At 38.8% G+C, this 17,855-nt stretch overlaps 2 protein-coding genes across 2 annotated transcripts; both read left to right on the top strand.

Annotated features, from left to right (window-relative positions):
• The first annotated feature begins 614 nt into the window (after nt 1-614).
• arid5a (AT rich interactive domain 5A (MRF1-like)) lies at nt 615-10,335 on the top strand. The gene is made up of 7 exons (XM_054775012.1): nt 615-641; nt 1,524-1,609; nt 6,464-6,620; nt 6,693-6,745; nt 8,473-8,570; nt 8,658-8,811; nt 8,894-10,335. The coding sequence occupies exons 1-7, from the start codon at nt 638-640 to the stop codon at nt 10,022-10,024; spliced, it is 1,683 nt and encodes a 560-aa protein (XP_054630987.1). The 5' UTR covers nt 615-637; the 3' UTR covers nt 10,025-10,335.
• Nucleotides 10,336-11,379: 1,044 nt separating this feature from the next.
• On the top strand, nt 11,380-16,869 carry gins4 (GINS complex subunit 4 (Sld5 homolog)). Its single transcript, XM_054772285.1, has 8 exons — nt 11,380-11,658; nt 11,763-11,849; nt 14,401-14,514; nt 14,597-14,694; nt 15,467-15,555; nt 15,640-15,730; nt 15,804-15,908; nt 16,172-16,869. The coding sequence occupies exons 1-7, from the start codon at nt 11,569-11,571 to the stop codon at nt 15,898-15,900; spliced, it is 666 nt and encodes a 221-aa protein (XP_054628260.1). The 5' UTR covers nt 11,380-11,568; the 3' UTR covers nt 15,901-15,908; nt 16,172-16,869.
• The last annotated feature ends 986 nt before the right edge of the window (nt 16,870-17,855 follow it).

Here is a 17,855-nt window from a genome sequence, read left to right as displayed (position 1 = left end):
ATTTGAAAACAATTTGAAGACATATTTTGAAACAACACTGAATTATTCTCTTCTTTGTCTTGTTATCCTCTTAATGAGCAACCTGTACTAACATTAAAAAATCTTCAAAAGCGTCAGTTCCTCACAAGCCATGAACCTCACTGCACATCACTGTAGACTATTATATTACTATAACACTTGACATTTTTAGAGTCGCCTCAATTACTCGTGCTTGTTTGTCGGAATGTATTTAGGTACGTACCTAGTGTGTGCCATCCACTTCCACATTTAAGGTATTTTAAAACAATGGGTAAAAGTAAGTATTTTGTAACATTATATTAGTGTGTAAGGATGCTCCCACAGTATTTGTTTCTCAATTCCTTACACTTGTCTTGTGTCTTCAATTTTAGTATTCCTGAGTTAAGTTATTTGCCTGCACAAACAAGGAATTTGCCTGTGCCATTTGGGTGCATGAAGAGTACAGGAATTGAAACGTAAATACTGCAATCAGGAAATAATGTCATAACATAACAGGTCATATGTGTGGTGTCAACCAATGACTGTGAGCTGTGGGAGAGACACTTTGTGCATATGTCAGTGCGTCCAGTTGAATTACTGTCACAAAACAGAGACGCCTCCCATTAGAAGACCACTGGAGATGGGTAAGAATCACTTTCAACTTTATTTTGTTTCCTTCAGCCAGTTACTTATCTATTTAGCAGTGAAGTTGATTACATATCGTGTCCTATGAAAAGCATCTGACTATATCATTTCATATGAATATGCTTGTTAAACAAATACAGTACATTTTGTCCCAAGCGCAGTATTTCTGACTGTATTTTGAATAAACTGCAGAAAAAAAGTAACTGTACATGTTAAAGTAAATATATGTAAATATATATATATAGTAAATATATGTGCGATATATTTATAATACAGTACGTCCCCAGCACATGAAATGGAGAAGTCGGAGGTTATATTGAAAGCAGAATTCGAATTTGAAGCCGCAGCACAGGAAGCAAGCGATCTCAAAAGGAGCATTTTGGTTTTACACACAAATGCTAGAGCTACACCGCAGTTGGAGAGCTGGGACGTGGCGCTTGAACAAAAAAAAGACTTCCATTCATTTTATTTTGAAAATGTTATCGTTTCACCGCCGTCTGATGTTAAAAACTCACCAGCCACTTCATGTATGTGTTGTTTAAATCAAGTATTCCTTCTCAGTATGATGCAGTTCTAAGTAAAACATCGATAATACATTGCAGAAATGTTGAATGAATACTTCTGACAGTATGAATCAAAGCTGAGCATGCATTGCATCTCCTTCTATACTGTAGTCTACAATAATATCACCCAGTGCTGCACATAAGAGTGTGTGTTCATGAGCAGGAAGTGGTTTCCTACCTGTGGTTTCATATCAGACACTTTCGACAATATGCTCACACAGCCATTGGAATGTTGTGACAATTACTATGATGTGATGCGTCAAATTAAATTGGCTGGAGAAAATGGAGAAAATACTTATTGTGCTTCTTCTTGTTCAGATCATGAGGACCAAAGCGTGACGGTGGTCAGTGAAGAAGAAGAAGAAGAAGAAGAAGAAGAAGAAGACAAGCGAACTGCAAACAAGGTAAGAACGGGTTAGGAAGAAAAGAAGGTCTGTTTGCTTGGTGGAGACTGCAGACATGACTACACACAGTCGCATTTTCATTTCCCTTTTTGGTGAATTTCAGAAGGAGTGCAAATTTGAAGCGCTGACCGTACGCGGGGTTTCATCTTGTGACATGAGTAACGAGGAATGTGTGATTCTTCTTTGAAGACACAATTTGGTCTCCTTTTGTACAGGAACTGCACTCATTCTTCTGGTAACTGAATGTGCGCTGCAATGTGAGAAACACAGATTAGTTCGTGAAATTTCCCAGGCAGGTGGTTTCTGTGGCGACCTCTGAATTGTCAGTGGCATCCACCTTTAACACTGACATCACCCGCGTGTATTTCCCCCTAATTCTTTTCTTGCAGAAATCAAAGAAACGGGTACGCACGCTTCTTTTTCTTTTTCCACCAAAGGCCGCATACAGAAAAATTCAAGGGTGTCCTATATGAGAACACACTGTACACATATGGTGAAAGTTATTGTAAATATTTGCATGGAATACAGCCAACATATTTAGTTGAACTGGATTGTAATCTTTTATTATCTCTTGCCAATCAAACTTACACCACCTAGACCATGGGGGGTGTACAAACCTTTTCCACTGATGACCGTGTAAGATTTAAGCATGCGGGGGCCACTTTTGTGCATTACATATGCTAAAAACAATCCAATGTACCAGGTATGTCAATATATGCTAAGCTAACAGAACAAAAAAAAATGACACATTAGTGTAATATTTAGTAATATATCTTATTAATAATGACTTTATTTTATTTTTGCAATGTGCCGAGAGCCAATAAACAATGAGCTGCACTTTGCACACCAGTGGTCTACATCTTCTTCTTGTATTGTGACTATGACAAGAAAAGAAGAAAGTTGTTTTATTTATTCCCACCTCTGTCAACTAAACAGCAGACCGAAGTCCATCCTTTCGGTACCTTACATCAGAGTTAGTACTCCCCATAGATTTGTTTTTTGGCCAAAAATGATTAAAGAATATATATATATATTTGAAAACAACCCGTTTTTCCCACAGAAAACACATCTCATTCACCATAAGTCGGTAATAATACGTGATAATACAAGTAAAATGTACAGCACACATGCACCACTGCTAGAAAGCCCACAATGTTTACATCTTTACATCTTTATAGGTCACTGATCATGTTTTTTCAATGTTTTTTGTTCGGTGTCCCTTAAACCCACCATAGTTGTGTGCTGTGAGACGCAAAAGTTTGTTTGGCCCAGAAATTCTGGGCCCCCCTGGGCAGCTTTATTTCCATCTTTATTTTTGGGGCCCCTTTCAGTCAGGAGCCCTTGGATTTTTCCTAACTTCCGATACGGCGCCCCTGACAGAAGCACTACCTTCCTCAAAACTTGCAGCGAGGGGAATACAAGTAAATATATGATTGTAAATAGTTACCGGAAGTACAACAGGCAAGCTGTGTGGATTATGTAGACACGCCCTCTTTAGCTTGCTCGTCTCTAACGTTAGCCTGACGATTAGGCTAAAGGCTACACTGTGACTCCGAATCCATCTGTCATCGGAATGTTGATCTGCAAGCGGAGTAGAGCGTCAATGTCAAGCTAGCAGGAGGGTTTGGAGGGGGAGGAGTGAATCATGTTTCAAAAATAGACATTTTTTATGGGTTTATCAATCACTCTCTCTTGTGGTTGTTCGCCATTCACAGGTGGTCTTGGAAACCGCTGATAATAGTGGGGATGGATGGTATATGTAAATGTAAATGGCAACTGTACATCCTAAAGTAAGTACTGCACTATATACTTGTATGCAAATGTAAACGGTGACTGGTTAAGAACACAGCTGGACTCACACAGTGTATTAATAACTTGACAACACGCTAACCGGAAAATGTATGTAAACCGAGGCTGACTTTTGGCATAAGTTTTGGACGTTAACTGAAAAACACGCTAACCGGGGCGGACGCTAACCGAGGTTCCACTTCACACTAAATATGTGTGTGTGTGTGAAATAGCAACCTTGGGTTTACAAAATAAGTACTTGCAGTACATGTACTGTAAATGTACATTACAAAGTAAATATGATACCTGCAGCTATGAACAGTATATATAAGCTGTTGTGAGTGAATATGCCAACAATAATAACTGAAACTATACAATTTTATAATATAATATACAATTAAATCATATAGAATTTATTCTGTGTATATTTAACCATTCATAAGGGTACCTTTATTCCAAAGTGATAGATGGATGAATGACAGATCGACTTTTAATCCCTCTCACTACAGGAAATGAAGGACAGCTATGACAGGAAATGTGCTTGAAGGTTTTGTGAATCTGATATGAAATCAATGACCGAAAACAGAACGCAACCTGTTGTAACACAAGCAAATGAATGCCAATACTGTACACTTCTGCAGCCACTGTTCCACATTTATGAGCACACCACAGAGGTGCAGCAGCACGGAGAATTCTCATTTCGGATCACAAAGGCTGCATCTGCCGTGAGAGAAGAGCACCACTGAGGGGTTCAAACAGTGAAACGTCAAAGCTGGAAACAGCAGATGAAGGCTGACTCACTTGGAGCTCGGCCAGCGGCCCGCACCTTCACTATTACTCACTGTGCAGGCCAACTTCTCGGAACCAGGAACCACAGAGAGGAACTTGATTCAAGATGAAACCACCTTGAGCTGTTTGTTGTAGAATGGCTGCCATACAAAAAAAAAAACAGCAGTCTACATGAGTTGAGTCAAACGAAAATATTGATAGCGTTCACTGCGGTTTCTCATGCATCCAATCAATCGAAAGTGATGTCTGTTTGGCAATGTGAGGTTTCGTGTTTGAATATTGTCATCCTTTTCTCTATAGCAACAAAACTGACTCCCAGCCAGCTCATCTTTGCCTGGCAGCAGTTGTTCAGACTCCGGTTTGGCACGTCCTGTGCGCTTTTGGAACACTTTTAATAGAAGCGTCTCTTCAAGGAAGCTTTTTTTTTTTTGCAAGCTCTCCCTGTTTCATTTCTCCTTTCTTGCAAACCACAAATAGTGACATTGTCAATTTCATGCTCCGATGTGGGCAGTCTGAAATATGTCAAAGATGTAACAGTTATGAAACAGGAGCATTATTCCTGCTTCTGCATGTAGAGTAACCCCAGTTCCTGCAAGACTAACTTTTGCAGACACAATTAACACTGATGATACTGGTGATAACACTGGTGATAAAAAGCCTGTCCTCTTAAACCTGGTCCTTAGAAAATCTTTAAAAAAAAAAGAAGAAACAACTCCAAATGCAGGTGTGTCCAAAGAGCGGCTCGGAGACCATCAGGGGTCCTTGGCTGTTTATTTATTGGCCCATTGTAAAGATATAATTTAACAAAAAAAATATTTAAAAAAAACAAACAGCAAAAATAGAAAATCAGCTGTAATTTTGCAAAAATACGTTCAAAATATTAAAAAAAGAAAGTTGTCATCTAATGAGAAAAAGTCATAATTTTATGAGAATAACAACATTAACATTATGAGGAAAAATAACGTCATTTTTGTAGCATAAAGTTGAAATATTAAAGAAAGTTGTAAGTTTCTGAAAATTAGGTTGTGGAAAAACGTATAATGTTACGAGAATAGAATAAAAATATTAAGGGAATACAATAATCCCTCGTTAATCTCGGTTAATTGGTTCCAGACCCGATCGTGATAAGTGAATTTCTGCAAAGTGGGATTTCTTATTTATAAATTGAATATTTTGATAATTATTGGAGCCCTCTAAGCATGAAATAAGACCCCTATAGTCACCTTTACACTCGTATTACCCAATATAGCAGATGTAATCAGAGAAAATAACCCATTAAAGACATAACACTCGTGCTGGTGTGTGTTGCAATAAATATCTTCCGGACGTGTGGACAGGAAGTGACGTCAGGGGTTCAGAGTTGAGTTTTAGCTGCATTACGGCCACAATAGCAGCTTGTGTTATCACTGTGATGATTATTATTATTATGTTATGATTTTGCCTGTTGTTCTGATGATCAAGTCTGGTGCTTGTGTGTGAAATCTAGTGACAAGAGTATATACTACATTTACTATGTACTGTATTTGGATTTTAGTTTACTTAGCCATTTTTATGCTTGAAAATGTTTAATTTAGGCCAAGAATACATGAAATTTGCTTAAATGTGCATTTGTGTCAAAACAGTGATCATTTATTAATTAATATATTTTTGAAAAAATGCAATAGAGTGAGGGTGTGATGTTCAAACCACAAAGTGGTGAGGAACAATTATAAAGTAATAATTCTGAGAAGAAAAATTACAAGAATAAACTTTAAATATTTGGAAAATTAACAAAAAACCACAGCAGAAATGGAAAAAAATAGCTGTAATTGTACAAGAATAAAGTCAAAATATTAAGAGAAAAAAGTAGCAATTTCAAGAAAATAATCCATATTATGAGGAAATATATAAATGTCATTTTAGTAGCATAGGGATGTAATGTTAAAGAAAACATACATTATTTTTAAAGCTGTAATATTCTGAGAAACAAGCAAAACAAAATCAAATTGGGTTGGGGGAAAAGTTATAATATTATGGGAATAATCCAAATATTTTGGAATAAAGTCATAATATTAGGAGAAGAAAATTTACAAAGATTATATGAAAAGAAAATGTTTAAAAAACAGGAAAAATGGGAAAAAAACAGCAAAGTTTGTACTAATAATAGGCTTTTTTTTTTTTTTTTTTAAACTGTATCACAAAGCCCTTGCATCCTTTCATTTTTTTGTATGTGGCCCTTGGTGAAAAAAGTTTGGACACCCTCGTCCTAATGCATGTCCAACGCTTTCTCCTAATTAGACATCTCCAGCGATTGAGGTCAATGATAAATGCAAGAAAGGACAGGGAAGTGGCCTGCTGCAGATGGAGGAGAAGTCATTTGTATCAAGTCTGCATTCCTTCATGAAGGAAAGAGGCTCACCCATTGAAAGAATCCCACATTTGGGCTTCAAACAAAGTGAGTTTGATCAATACAGTACAGACACAATGCACTCCGGCCAGTGAGTTCCTGATCTATTTCTGCTCTCAGTTAACCTGTGGATGATCTACAAGACAGTTGAGAAACTAGGTGGCTACAATTCAGTAAGTAGATCCTAAATGTTCGTCATGTGTTTGTCTGAATTGCTGGTGCAAATAACATTAGTCACATTTTCAGTCTTCGATGCATGCGCAGATATTATTTGCATTGTTAATTTCGTCAGGGTCGAAACAGAATAGTCTGCATAAAATGCGTCCACCTGATATGACAGTGCTATTTTGTGTTATTTAAAGGTCAGTTAACCACTTCTCATTCTCAAACTGATCTGCATGGTACATGAGAATATGCACTGAGCCCATTTTTCAGAAGCATTATTTCTGCCTCAACTCCCAAAATGTGTCTCTTTTTTTAAATACTGTATTATGATACAGACTAAAATGCATACCTATATTTGCAAAATGTGATTAAATTCCCCAGCTGACAAAGAAGAATAGGCAGGTGTTCTTTTTCCATTTAGACCTGTGCAGTAAAGGTCGGGGCTTACGTCACATACAGTTTCATTATTTTATTATTATTTTTTAATTTGTTTTATTAATTACTCACCCTCCATGAAACAGGAAGTAGCCTGTTAACTAACACATGTACAAACAAACACAAACACACGCCACAATTGTTTTTTGTTTTTTCATTTTTTTTTTAAATAGCTTGGCCTTGGCAGAGGTCTGTGCTCTAGTTGTATGTATGTAACGGGTGCCAGCCAGCGTGGCATCTTGACACCTTAAGGGTCGCTTTGGGTTTGAGTTGACAATCCTGGGTTTTTAGCTCGATGACTAGCGCTCTCGACTCTCAACCCTGATTCTAGCCATGGAGGAATGCGGGGCTGACTGAAGCAGTTGGGTCAAATGTGGTCATTAAAGTACTGCTAAAAGAACAAATCTAATCTAGCCTAATACTTTTGCACAGTACTGTAAATAACAGAAAAACTACAGTACTCTCTATATGTGTGCTTTTGTTCCAATGGTCCAAAGCAACTAATGGTAGAATACTGTGCTGCCTCACTCAATAGAAAAGCATAGGGAGAGTCAACAGTACCCCATTCAACAAACAAATAATAAGGAACTATCTTCAAAAATTACATGCGCTACAAAACTAGTTTAATTATCCTTTTTTTTACCACAGCACCACCTGCTGAGTCTAGAGGGGTACTGCCAAGGCAAAATTGCTTTTGCCAATCAAATACATTTATATTTCAAGTTTCTTGTGGTCTTTATCAGTGCTATACAGTATACGTACACGTTTACAAGCCAATTTATGATCAGTTCATGGTCCTTGTGAATGTTGGCAGACAATCTTGGGATTTAATTTACACATTAAATATGAGCATATTTAGATGACAGCGAGAGTTTGTTTTACACGTAAACAGCATATGCAGAACCTTTAACGGTCGTACACAAACCTTTCCCAGACGCTGGTCGATTTCCAATTTATACAGATATTAAGACATTTTTTTTCCCAAAGAAATAATCGAAACTGTTGCCATCATGGAACCTTTATTTACCTTTCATTATTAAGTAACAAGATTTTTAAAGACCATATAAGTGTAAAAAACATAAAAACATAAACATAAATATTACATTTTAATTGTCACACAAGCGTAAAAAAGTTAACTTTTATGATGTTTGGTGCATTCAAATGTACCTCAGTCATGCCTCGTAGCGGACAAAACAAAAATTTTGTCTCCTCCTAGTGGCAATCACAAATTCAGCACCCACCCAAGATGAATTCTATGACGAACATAATGAAGCTTTTGACAAGGTGATGTCATCAACAGGTGACGGCAAGGCGTCTGTGGAAGAAAGTGTACGATGAACTGGGTGGGAGTCCCGGGAGCACCAGTGCAGCTACATGCACCCGCAGACACTATGAGAGGTAGTCATTCATCTCTTTCAAGCTCATTTCTTTATTATTTATGTGTCAAACAAAATGTTCAATGACACAGTGTGGGTCATGTTGCAGGCTGGTGTTGCCCTTTGAAAGACATCTAAGAGGAGAAGATGATAAACCTCTGCCTCTCAGCAAACCAAGGAAGCCTTATAAGAGGAAGGGGAAGATGAACAAAGCTGAGTGGGAGGGGAAAAGAATCCATGCAGACAGGGGAAAAGATTGTGAGGTACCATGTTGTGATTGATGAAAACAGTTCATAATACTGTATGTGTTTTAATTGTATGAATTTAACGTGTATTATTTTACAGAGGATTCCAGAGGCTGCCAGTCAGAGTGGAGCAGTGATGCCTCCTCATCAGTCTACCCTCTGGCCTGAAAGACACCATTTGGACTGCTCCCAGCCAGACCGGCCTCTGACCCCTGACCTTTATACGTGTTCCCACCTTGTGCATGGCTCTGCAGCAACCCCCTGGCCTGCAAACTTGTCATCGGTTGCTGGAGAGGTCATCTCTCCTCTGGAAAAAAAGAAGCGAGTGGCTCAGGCCAGCCTTCAGGTGAAAACAGAGGGGAAGTGGAGAGACAGGCCCTCTGTCATCCAGCGCTCTCTCTCTCCAGCCTGTTCCAGCCACAAGTGTAACTCCTCTGATGGCTCACCTTGCCCTCCTTCCTCCTCGTCCTCCTCTTCCTCACAGAGCACATCCCCATGCTCCATCTCATCAGAGGATGCTCCTGCATGCGGTGAAAGCAAACCTGATTTGGCCCTTTTCAGCACTGTGAAAAACACACTCAACCAAAGTGAGGACATGCCCATGAGACAGATCTACAAAGATCCTGCAGGAGAGAATAAAGACAGACTCCATGTTAGCTCCCAAAAGGTCAAAGCTCACATTAAAGACTGGAAGCCAAAAGGCGGTGACATCAACCTCATGCATCCTTTTTACTCTGCTATCAAAGGTAAATCTGACTGTTCTCCACCACCTTCTTCTAGTTTCGTCAATGTTCTTCCAAGGTCTACACACATCCCACGGCCTGCTCCTATTCGACCAGGTTACCGAAGCCACCAGGCCACTTTGACGCACTGCAACGCTTCTTCACTGAAAAATATCCCTCTGCCTCCGTGGCTTTATCAAACTGAAAAGTGGGAAACACTCAGGGCAATCCCTGCAAAGGTTCCTTCAACCCAGCACACGCTATCCCACACTGCCTGTGTCCTGCCCCCTTATGACAAATCAGACTCTCATCAGCAGACAACACTGCACCACCCAGCCTTCCTCCCCAGAATGAGAATACCTCAGTCTCAGCTCATGTACCGGCATGTTCCAGGCAGTGCAACTTCTTCTGCTCTCATTTACCCATACCCATATTCCATCCCTCTGTGGGGGCCCCACACTGCATATACCCTCCCCACCATGAACACCTTTTATACTCACAAACTGTGATTCTTTACATTTTAGCTCCAAGCAACTGCAATTTCAGAAATATTTATATGCAATATTTCTATGGAATATGGAACATTTGGCATGCTCTCTCATTAGAGGACGACTGTTGAAAATAGTTAATTGTTGTGTGCAAGTGTGACCTCATACTACATGAAAATATTTAATTTCACTGGCACAAAATCACACAATGTGGATAAATATGACTCTTGTGTGACTGGATTGTCAATAAAATGTGAAGCAAACTGGTCTGAATGAACATTCTCCTTTGTAAAACAAAAACAGCTGGGGGTTAATTTCCTGAATATATGTTACCTTTCACTATTCCCGTCCATTTTGGAAAAAATATAAGATCAGTCTTTTTTTGGTAACACGGGAAGAAAATCCCATTTATATTCAAATCATTTTTAGAAATGTTTAGTCATAAAGTATTTATTTGACTTTCAAACATCTTTTCAACATTATAACTTTAAAGTGAAGTAGTGTGAAAAATAAAATGGGCCAAGTACATACCAGTTGTGCAATGGTGTGTTCATTAGGGAAACTGTCTTAGCTTTCCTGCCTGGCAGAGGTGAGATTACAGACAGCACACACAGAAAGAGAAACAGGAGGGAGACATGAGAGTGTAACAGCTTGCTGAAAAAGTGAGGAAAAACGCTGAAAATACATAAGCAGAGTGAGCATGCAAGATTACATTTTCTTACTGATCAGGCTTCACAAAAAACACTACACAAAAGAAAATAATTCATAATTATTCATTTGTTTTATACGTTATTTATTAATTTTACACTTTACACTGGTATTTGGTCATAAATGAAAGCAACAAAAAATCTGAGGATCCACTTAGGAGCCGAAAGAAGCGACTCCTTTAGTGAGCCGAACTATAAAAAACAGTTCTCCTTAAAGAACCAGAATTCCCGTCACTACTATGGTAATGGTAATGGTTTGGTTTTATTTGAACATGCATACAAGTTACAGTGGATCCACTGTATCCCCCCCACACACCCCTCTAAATCCGCGCCTGATACTTTATAGTAACATATAATATAATACATGGTAGTATGTCGTACAGTATAGTAGACAATACAGTGTCTTTAAACAGTTCCAAAACAAGTCTTTTTAAGACCTGGTTTTTGACTTGCAGGAAACATTGCTCAATGGTGATCTAGGAAATCTCCTTACAAAGACAACGATTTGGTTGTTAACAGAAAAAAATCACATAAATTAGTCATTTCTATCTGTAAATCAAGTGGCTATATATATTTTAATGTTGGAAATAGTAGACAGACCAGGACAAATTTTGCCTTGGAAGCGAAGCTCGGGAGCAAATAGTTTATCCTCTCGCGAGAACTGCTACAGTGGCGCGAATAAACAAGTACCTTCCCTTTCCAATGTCTTACGTTTAGCTCACATAACAAGTGACAAAAACGTAGCGAAAGTCTTCGCTTATTATCTCTGTAGACTATAATTCAGCCGACTGACACTTAGTTTACGTGTAGGACTTTGTTTTTGTTTAGTGGCACTGGCACCTTAACTGAAGCGAAATCATGTCGGACTCTTTCTCTGACAACAACAGCCAAGAAGAATGTCAGAACGATGACATGACCCCGGCGGATCTGATCGCTAAACTGGAGGAAGTGAGTGAGCTCAAATTATTTAAATAAATATACATATAATATACGTATAATACATACATATAATCACCCAGCGGCCACTATCACAACGTTTGTGTCTGTCACAGGCTTGGCTCAATGAGAAGTTCTCTCCAGAGCTTCTAGCAAACCAGTCCGAGGTGGTGGAGTGTGTCATGGAGCAGCTCACTCACATGGTATACTTTCTATTCTTACAATGTTCTCCACCGTATCATACCAACATAATCGCATGGAGTTGGAGCAAAACCTTCTTAAATCTTAAATTAGGTTGCAGTCATTATGAATTTGAAGTATTTTATGACCACTAATGTAAACAGTGGTAACCAGTGTCAGCCATAACAGGCATGTTGCGTCAATGGTACATTTTAATCTCAACACCTTGCGAGTTTACACACATACTACTGAACTTTGTGGACGGAACACATTGAAGTATGGTGCTTTTTTTGTTGTTGTTCTTTTACTACGTCTATTTTTATAGCGTATTTAGATGTTGTTCCGAGTGAGCCTGTGAAATTTTGATCAGAATGCACACGTGTTGATGTTGTCTCAAAATATTGTAAGAATTAAAAAGAAAATCCATTGTGGTTTTGTAATATACACAACCACTATATCATTATCAAATATGATTTCTTTGTTATATGTATCCACAATCAGAAGCTGTAATATCAAATCGATTTTTAACCAGCTACAGTAGTGTCCCGCTATTTACGAGGATTGCGTTCCAAGGTTAGATGAATGGTGAAAAACCATGAATAATGGACCCACCCATAAAAACCCCTAAAATACCTTTGTGACTCGCACTAATCTCCACGGCGGGATGTAACCTGGAATTAAATGTGGCTGAGTGGGTCTTGATTGTGGAGAAAATTGCTAAATGTTTGCTATATGCTATATGCGCTTTATGTTCGGCGGATGTAACTTCAGCTATGATCTAAATTGTTGCCAGGTAATGGTAATGGTTTAATTGTATTTGAACATGCATACAAGATACAATGGAATACATAACATAATTCAATTTACAGTTTCACATGTCCAAAAGGAGTAGGAAGAAGCAAAGGTGATATCATCCTACCCCTCATCCGTTCCACATCTATTGCAAGACATTTATTCTCTTCCTGTATTCCATATGTGATTTTTTTTATACATAGAAGAATGATAAGGTAATATAACAATATGGTGATGTAATTATTGAGATTTTTTCACAATAAATGGAAATCATATGTAATAATCAGTGTAATAGTAAATAAATAATAATGAATAGAGGCAAAGTTCAAGACTCTTCTGCCTTGTAGTTTGCAAACATCAGCTGCTTGTATTGTTTCTTGAATTCGCTGATCTTGGTGCATTGTTTGAGTTCCTTACTTAATCCGTTCCATAATTGGATTCCACATACTGAAATGCTGTGGGTTTTTAGCATTGTAGGTAGTTGTAGTTGTAAGGAGTTCATGATTGTGGAGAAAAACAGATAACTGTGTCTGCCGGCTATTAAAGACATAAAGTACGGTACATATGTATGGAGGAAGCTGAACGGTTGTATTTTAAAAATGGTTGTACTGTAAAAAAAAGTAGCCATCACACTGTGGCGACCTGTATTGTTTATGTGCAAAATGCTCGCCATCCAGCTCAAGATGCTCACTTAATAGAGAGCAATAGCAGGCATTTTGGTAGGCACACTGCGTATGGCCAATAATCACAATGAAGCATATAAACACGGACGTCACAATGAGGTGTGAAAAATGGAGAAACCAAATTATTTCAGTAATCCGAGTAATTTAGGGCATGGAAACGTACTGAGCAGCATAAAATTTGCCGATAATACCAGTACCACACAATTAAAAAAACAACACTTTGAGCAAACACAGTGCCAGTCTGAAACATAAAATGTGACCTGTGTAATATGTCTACTTGTTTATATGTTTACTTATTCTTTGTGGCTAGTAAGCTGTTTATAATGTTTTGTGAACAGCAATAAAATGTGAATTGAAAACATTATAGTTTCTGCATATGTTGTTCAAGCATTTATCAGTAATTCAGTGAAAATGGAAATACCGTATATAGTTTGCAAGTTGATTTCGGTGTGCGCCCATAAATTTTCTGCTTGCGCGCCTAAAATGTTAAGTTAGGGCCCACTGTGCTCCTAATTAAAAAAAAGTTAGCCTGGAGCCCTGGCATTGTACTTACAAAACATGCAGTTACACAACACACCTTGTCAAAGCATCTTCCTGCTGGAGAATATTGAATGAATTGACTTGTGAGGCAGCGCCCTATGCTGGATTCATAGCTGCAGCACTCTTTCTCCTGCAGATAGCGCCATCAAACCACATTTAAAGGTGTTGTCTACCTTGGTTAGATGCGCAAAGGGGGTGCTAACTTTTTAATGTGCTGCAAGGCTTGTGTGTACGTGATGCAGATATGTGACAGCGGTGTGTTAAAGCCATGAACGGGAATTATTTAGTTTGGGCTTCATGAAAATTTTTACAAAGTTGAAGTTTGAGTTGTGGCAAATATAGATGTAGATACTTGAAAAACTGTAATTTGGAGCTGAAGAGGGACAACTCCCTTAAAGTTACCAAAAAAAGAGTATTTACAATTTAAAGCAGAGAAAAGAGCTCAGCAAATATGCTGGGATTTACCGTACAGATTTCACATTTGGCTATGTAAAATCTGGGGGGGGGAGTATTATATCCAGCTCATCTTGTGTTATTGCTCATCCCTTCCCTCCACCAGGAAGAGAACCTGCAGAGGGTGAAAAAAGGCGACGCCAAGGCCAGCGTCCATCGCATGGAGATCGACCGCATCCGCTTTGTGTTGTGCAGCTATTTACGCTCTCGTCTGCAAAAGGTCAGACTGGTCATTATTCGAGCATGTGTCCAGGTATTAGGTGCGTTTGATTACATGGCCGTTTGCTTGTTTGTGTGTGTAGATTGAAAAGTTCTTCCCTCATATCCTTGAAAAAGAGAAGTCTCGCAGTGTAGGAGAACCATCGCTGCTTTCGCCTGAGGAGTTTGCCTTTGCCAAAGAGTGAGTAGACCACCCTCAAGTGCAGTAAAACAACCAATCTGGATGCCTCTAAAATGGTACAATTTGGAATTCCACCCAAAGGTTCAAGAAAAGTATGGTTTAAAGTCGGGACATTAACTTGCAGGTCGAATGGTCATCATGTGTGGCATCATGGAAGACGTTCACATATCACGCTTCAGCATGTCTTGTCATATCTCAGCTTAATATGGCTAGGGGGGACAACCATAATTCTAAATGAACAAGAATGGGCTGCACACCATAAAGTCATCTCTGTATAGCGTATACAGACGCAAGTATGAGTAAGAGAATTTACTTTTTATATTTTATTTTAATAATTTACTTTTATGTTTATCACAATAGATAACTTATTTATACACTTGTATGTCCGTGTATTATATCCACGTTTTGGCTTCCGATCTGATCCGATTTTTTTTATAGTCTTGCCGAGCCGATCCGATTCGGTACCAATTTTTTTAAATAATAAGAGAAAACCCACACACGCACGGGGAGAACATGCAAACTCCACACAGAGATGCGCAAGCGGAGATTCGAACCCAGGTCTTCGTCATTGTGTGGAAGACAACACTGTTCTGTTAGAATACTACTTACAATTTTAAAATGTCTGTACAGATAATATTAGTTTTATTGTGGTGCTAATTTGACCGTGGACCTTATTTTGACCCAGGCTGAACAAGTGTGTTTTTACTGTGATTATGTTTTACCGCTTTAAATCACAAATCTGTATGTCTGTGTGTCTGTGTACGTTGTTCAGATATGCCGCAAACACAGAAAGCCACTTGAAGTCTGTTGCACTGAACCACATGCCCCCCATCCTGCAGACACTTGATATGCTTAAAGCAGGTACAATCCTCAAACCTGGTCTAGTTTTAGCTTTCATGCTCTTTCACACTCACTTTCATGCTTGTTATTCTGTTGGCGGCTCAGTACCTGCACCATGCCTGGACTCCTTTGTGTTCTTGCGGGTGAAGGAGAGACAAGAGAACATCTTAGTGGAGCCAGAAACAGACGATCAAAGGTACATTAGAACAGAGTGGTTTTTTTTGTTTTAAACATTTATGCCTCATTAATGATTACCCCTCTTCTCCCAGAGAGTACGTTGTGGATCTTGAAGAGGGCTCGCAGCATCTTATGCGCTATCGAACCATTGCGCCACTTATTTCAAGTGGAGCTGCACAGTTGATCTAAATGCCAAGGTAAGTAAGAAATTCCATTCTGCCCCTCAAGCCCGTGCACACACTCCATTTTTTTTCCTCTGCAGATCTTATATAAGCCACTGCTTTGTAGTGACATTTGGGTTTATTTTTAGCTCTTCATTTCTTTTTTTTTTGCATTGTTTCTTGGCAACAGTTTATTTATAGAGATTTTGTGTTCATAAATCACATTGTTAGGTGGTCCTGCAGTTTCTAATGACTTTACAACATAATGTAACTAATACAGAGTGTATTTTGCATTGCAGGAGTGGGTGCCATGGCCCCCAAGAGGTCACAACATATGGACCATTTAACCTTTCTGGACACAAGCAGCGGGAATGTCTTCATAACAAACCCTGGCGGTTATACGATCATAGCTACATTCACACAAACGAGTGTAAATGTCTCCAAGACTAAAGTTCATCTAATCCTGTTAATCCTAATGATCAGGATGATTGGATTGTTTTTGTGCTGCACTGGAAGACTTCAAATTATACAAATTATTTTGCCATAATAACAAAAGGATTGTCAAAAGGGAGATTTAGCTTTATGCTTGTACCAAGTCCTACTAAATTCCAATGTGAATAGACCCTACCTTTTCCTAAAATTTGCTACAGTGTCTATGACTTGTGGAAAAGGTTCATTTCAGTCATGTGTGTTTCATACAGTCATGTGCCTTGTCTTCTCTGAGGCATAATTGTTCTAATAGTGCTGTTATGTAATTTTCAGCGAGGGCAATCAGTGTTCATTGTGTGCCCTCTCTCAAATTGCCAAGTAATTAGACCAAATGTGTGATTACAAAGCACCGATTGAAATGAGCTGAAAGCCATTATCTTGATGAAGCAGTGCAACAATCCAGGTTTATCTGATTGTTGTTTTGGTAAGACCATTCAGAGCAGCATCGTAGGCAAAGAATGTTGAAGACTGTATTTCAAAAATATTAAAATATTGAAAAAAAAATTAATGATTGTGATAATTTCATCTCTTACTATCATTTCTTTTTTTTTTTGTCATTTATACCGTTTCAATGTTTCCATTTTCCAAACTTTTCAGGACTGCAGCCTATCTGTAGTTGGGGCAACGGCATAGTCTTAATTTTCATAATTGACCATGACAACATTGTATTATGTTTTTAAACGTTATTTAACAACAGAACATGACGTTGACTTAGAAGTGTTTGTTTCATTTTGTTCAGATTTCGCTAGGTTTGTCACTAGTCACTTTTTTGAGTCAAAAAGCTGGCAACACTGAATTCCCTCCTGCCACGCCATCTCATTGACTGGCAGTCCAGGTGTGTATGAGGTGTTTTAAGAAGCAGAGTTTCAGGCGATCTCTTGTACGGAGTTGGAAGGACAAGCTACACAGACAGTCCCGTAATGTGCTTATGAGCGAGTGCAAACATCCATCTATCCATTTTTTATACTGCTTATTCTGACTAGGGTTGCAGGTACGCTGGAGCCTATCCCAGCTGTCTTTGGCATAGAGGCGGGGTACACCCTGGACTGGCTGGTGAAGGCGAACAGGTCGCACCAAATCCAAAAATAAATAAATAAAAGGTAGTTCCAAATGGCCTTGCGACCAATCCAAGGTGTACGCTGCCTCTCGCCTGACGTCAGCTGGGATATAAGCTCCAGCATACCCACGATCCGAATGACAACAAGCAGTACAGAAAATAGATGGATAGCACTAAATGTATCTGCGTTGTTAAAAATGTAATGAATGTCTGGGACACACTGCTTTTTCAATAGATTTGGAATCTTAAGTCGGTGGTAATTGCATTGTTGTTGTATTTTTTTATTACATGTTTTTACATTTGTCCAAATAGCTCAGTATGTGTCAGGTTTCCAGTGCACACTTTCACCCAGTGGCTTTAGCATGTGGGGTTGACACGTTAGATGACTGACATGCTGAGAGTGGCTTGTAGTCCTCCCTGCGTCACACATGCCAACG

Source organism: Dunckerocampus dactyliophorus, chromosome 4 (assembly GCF_027744805.1).
Source record: "Dunckerocampus dactyliophorus isolate RoL2022-P2 chromosome 4, RoL_Ddac_1.1, whole genome shotgun sequence".
NCBI classification, from domain to species: Eukaryota; Metazoa; Chordata; class Actinopteri; order Syngnathiformes; family Syngnathidae; genus Dunckerocampus; species Dunckerocampus dactyliophorus.
This window is presented reverse-complemented; position numbering and strand designations above follow the sequence as displayed.

What these genes read in the sequence shown, in the direction of transcription:
- arid5a (XM_054775012.1), top strand. An exon ending in ACAAGCGAACTGCAAACAAG is followed by an intron (nt 1,610 to 6,463) that starts GTAAGAACGGGT and finishes TCTCCTAATTAG; the next exon opens with ACATCTCCAGCGATTGAGGT. An exon ending in ACCCGCAGACACTATGAGAG is followed by an intron (nt 8,571 to 8,657) that starts GTAGTCATTCAT and finishes GTCATGTTGCAG; the next exon opens with GCTGGTGTTGCCCTTTGAAA.
- gins4 (XM_054772285.1), top strand. Translation starts at nt 11,569, where the DNA reads ATGTCGGACTCTTTCTCTGACAACAACAGCCAAGAAGAATGTCAGAAC. An exon ending in TGATCGCTAAACTGGAGGAA is followed by an intron (nt 11,659 to 11,762) that starts GTGAGTGAGCTC and finishes TGTCTGTCACAG; the next exon opens with GCTTGGCTCAATGAGAAGTT. An exon ending in TGGAGCAGCTCACTCACATG is followed by an intron (nt 11,850 to 14,400) that starts GTATACTTTCTA and finishes TCCCTCCACCAG; the next exon opens with GAAGAGAACCTGCAGAGGGT.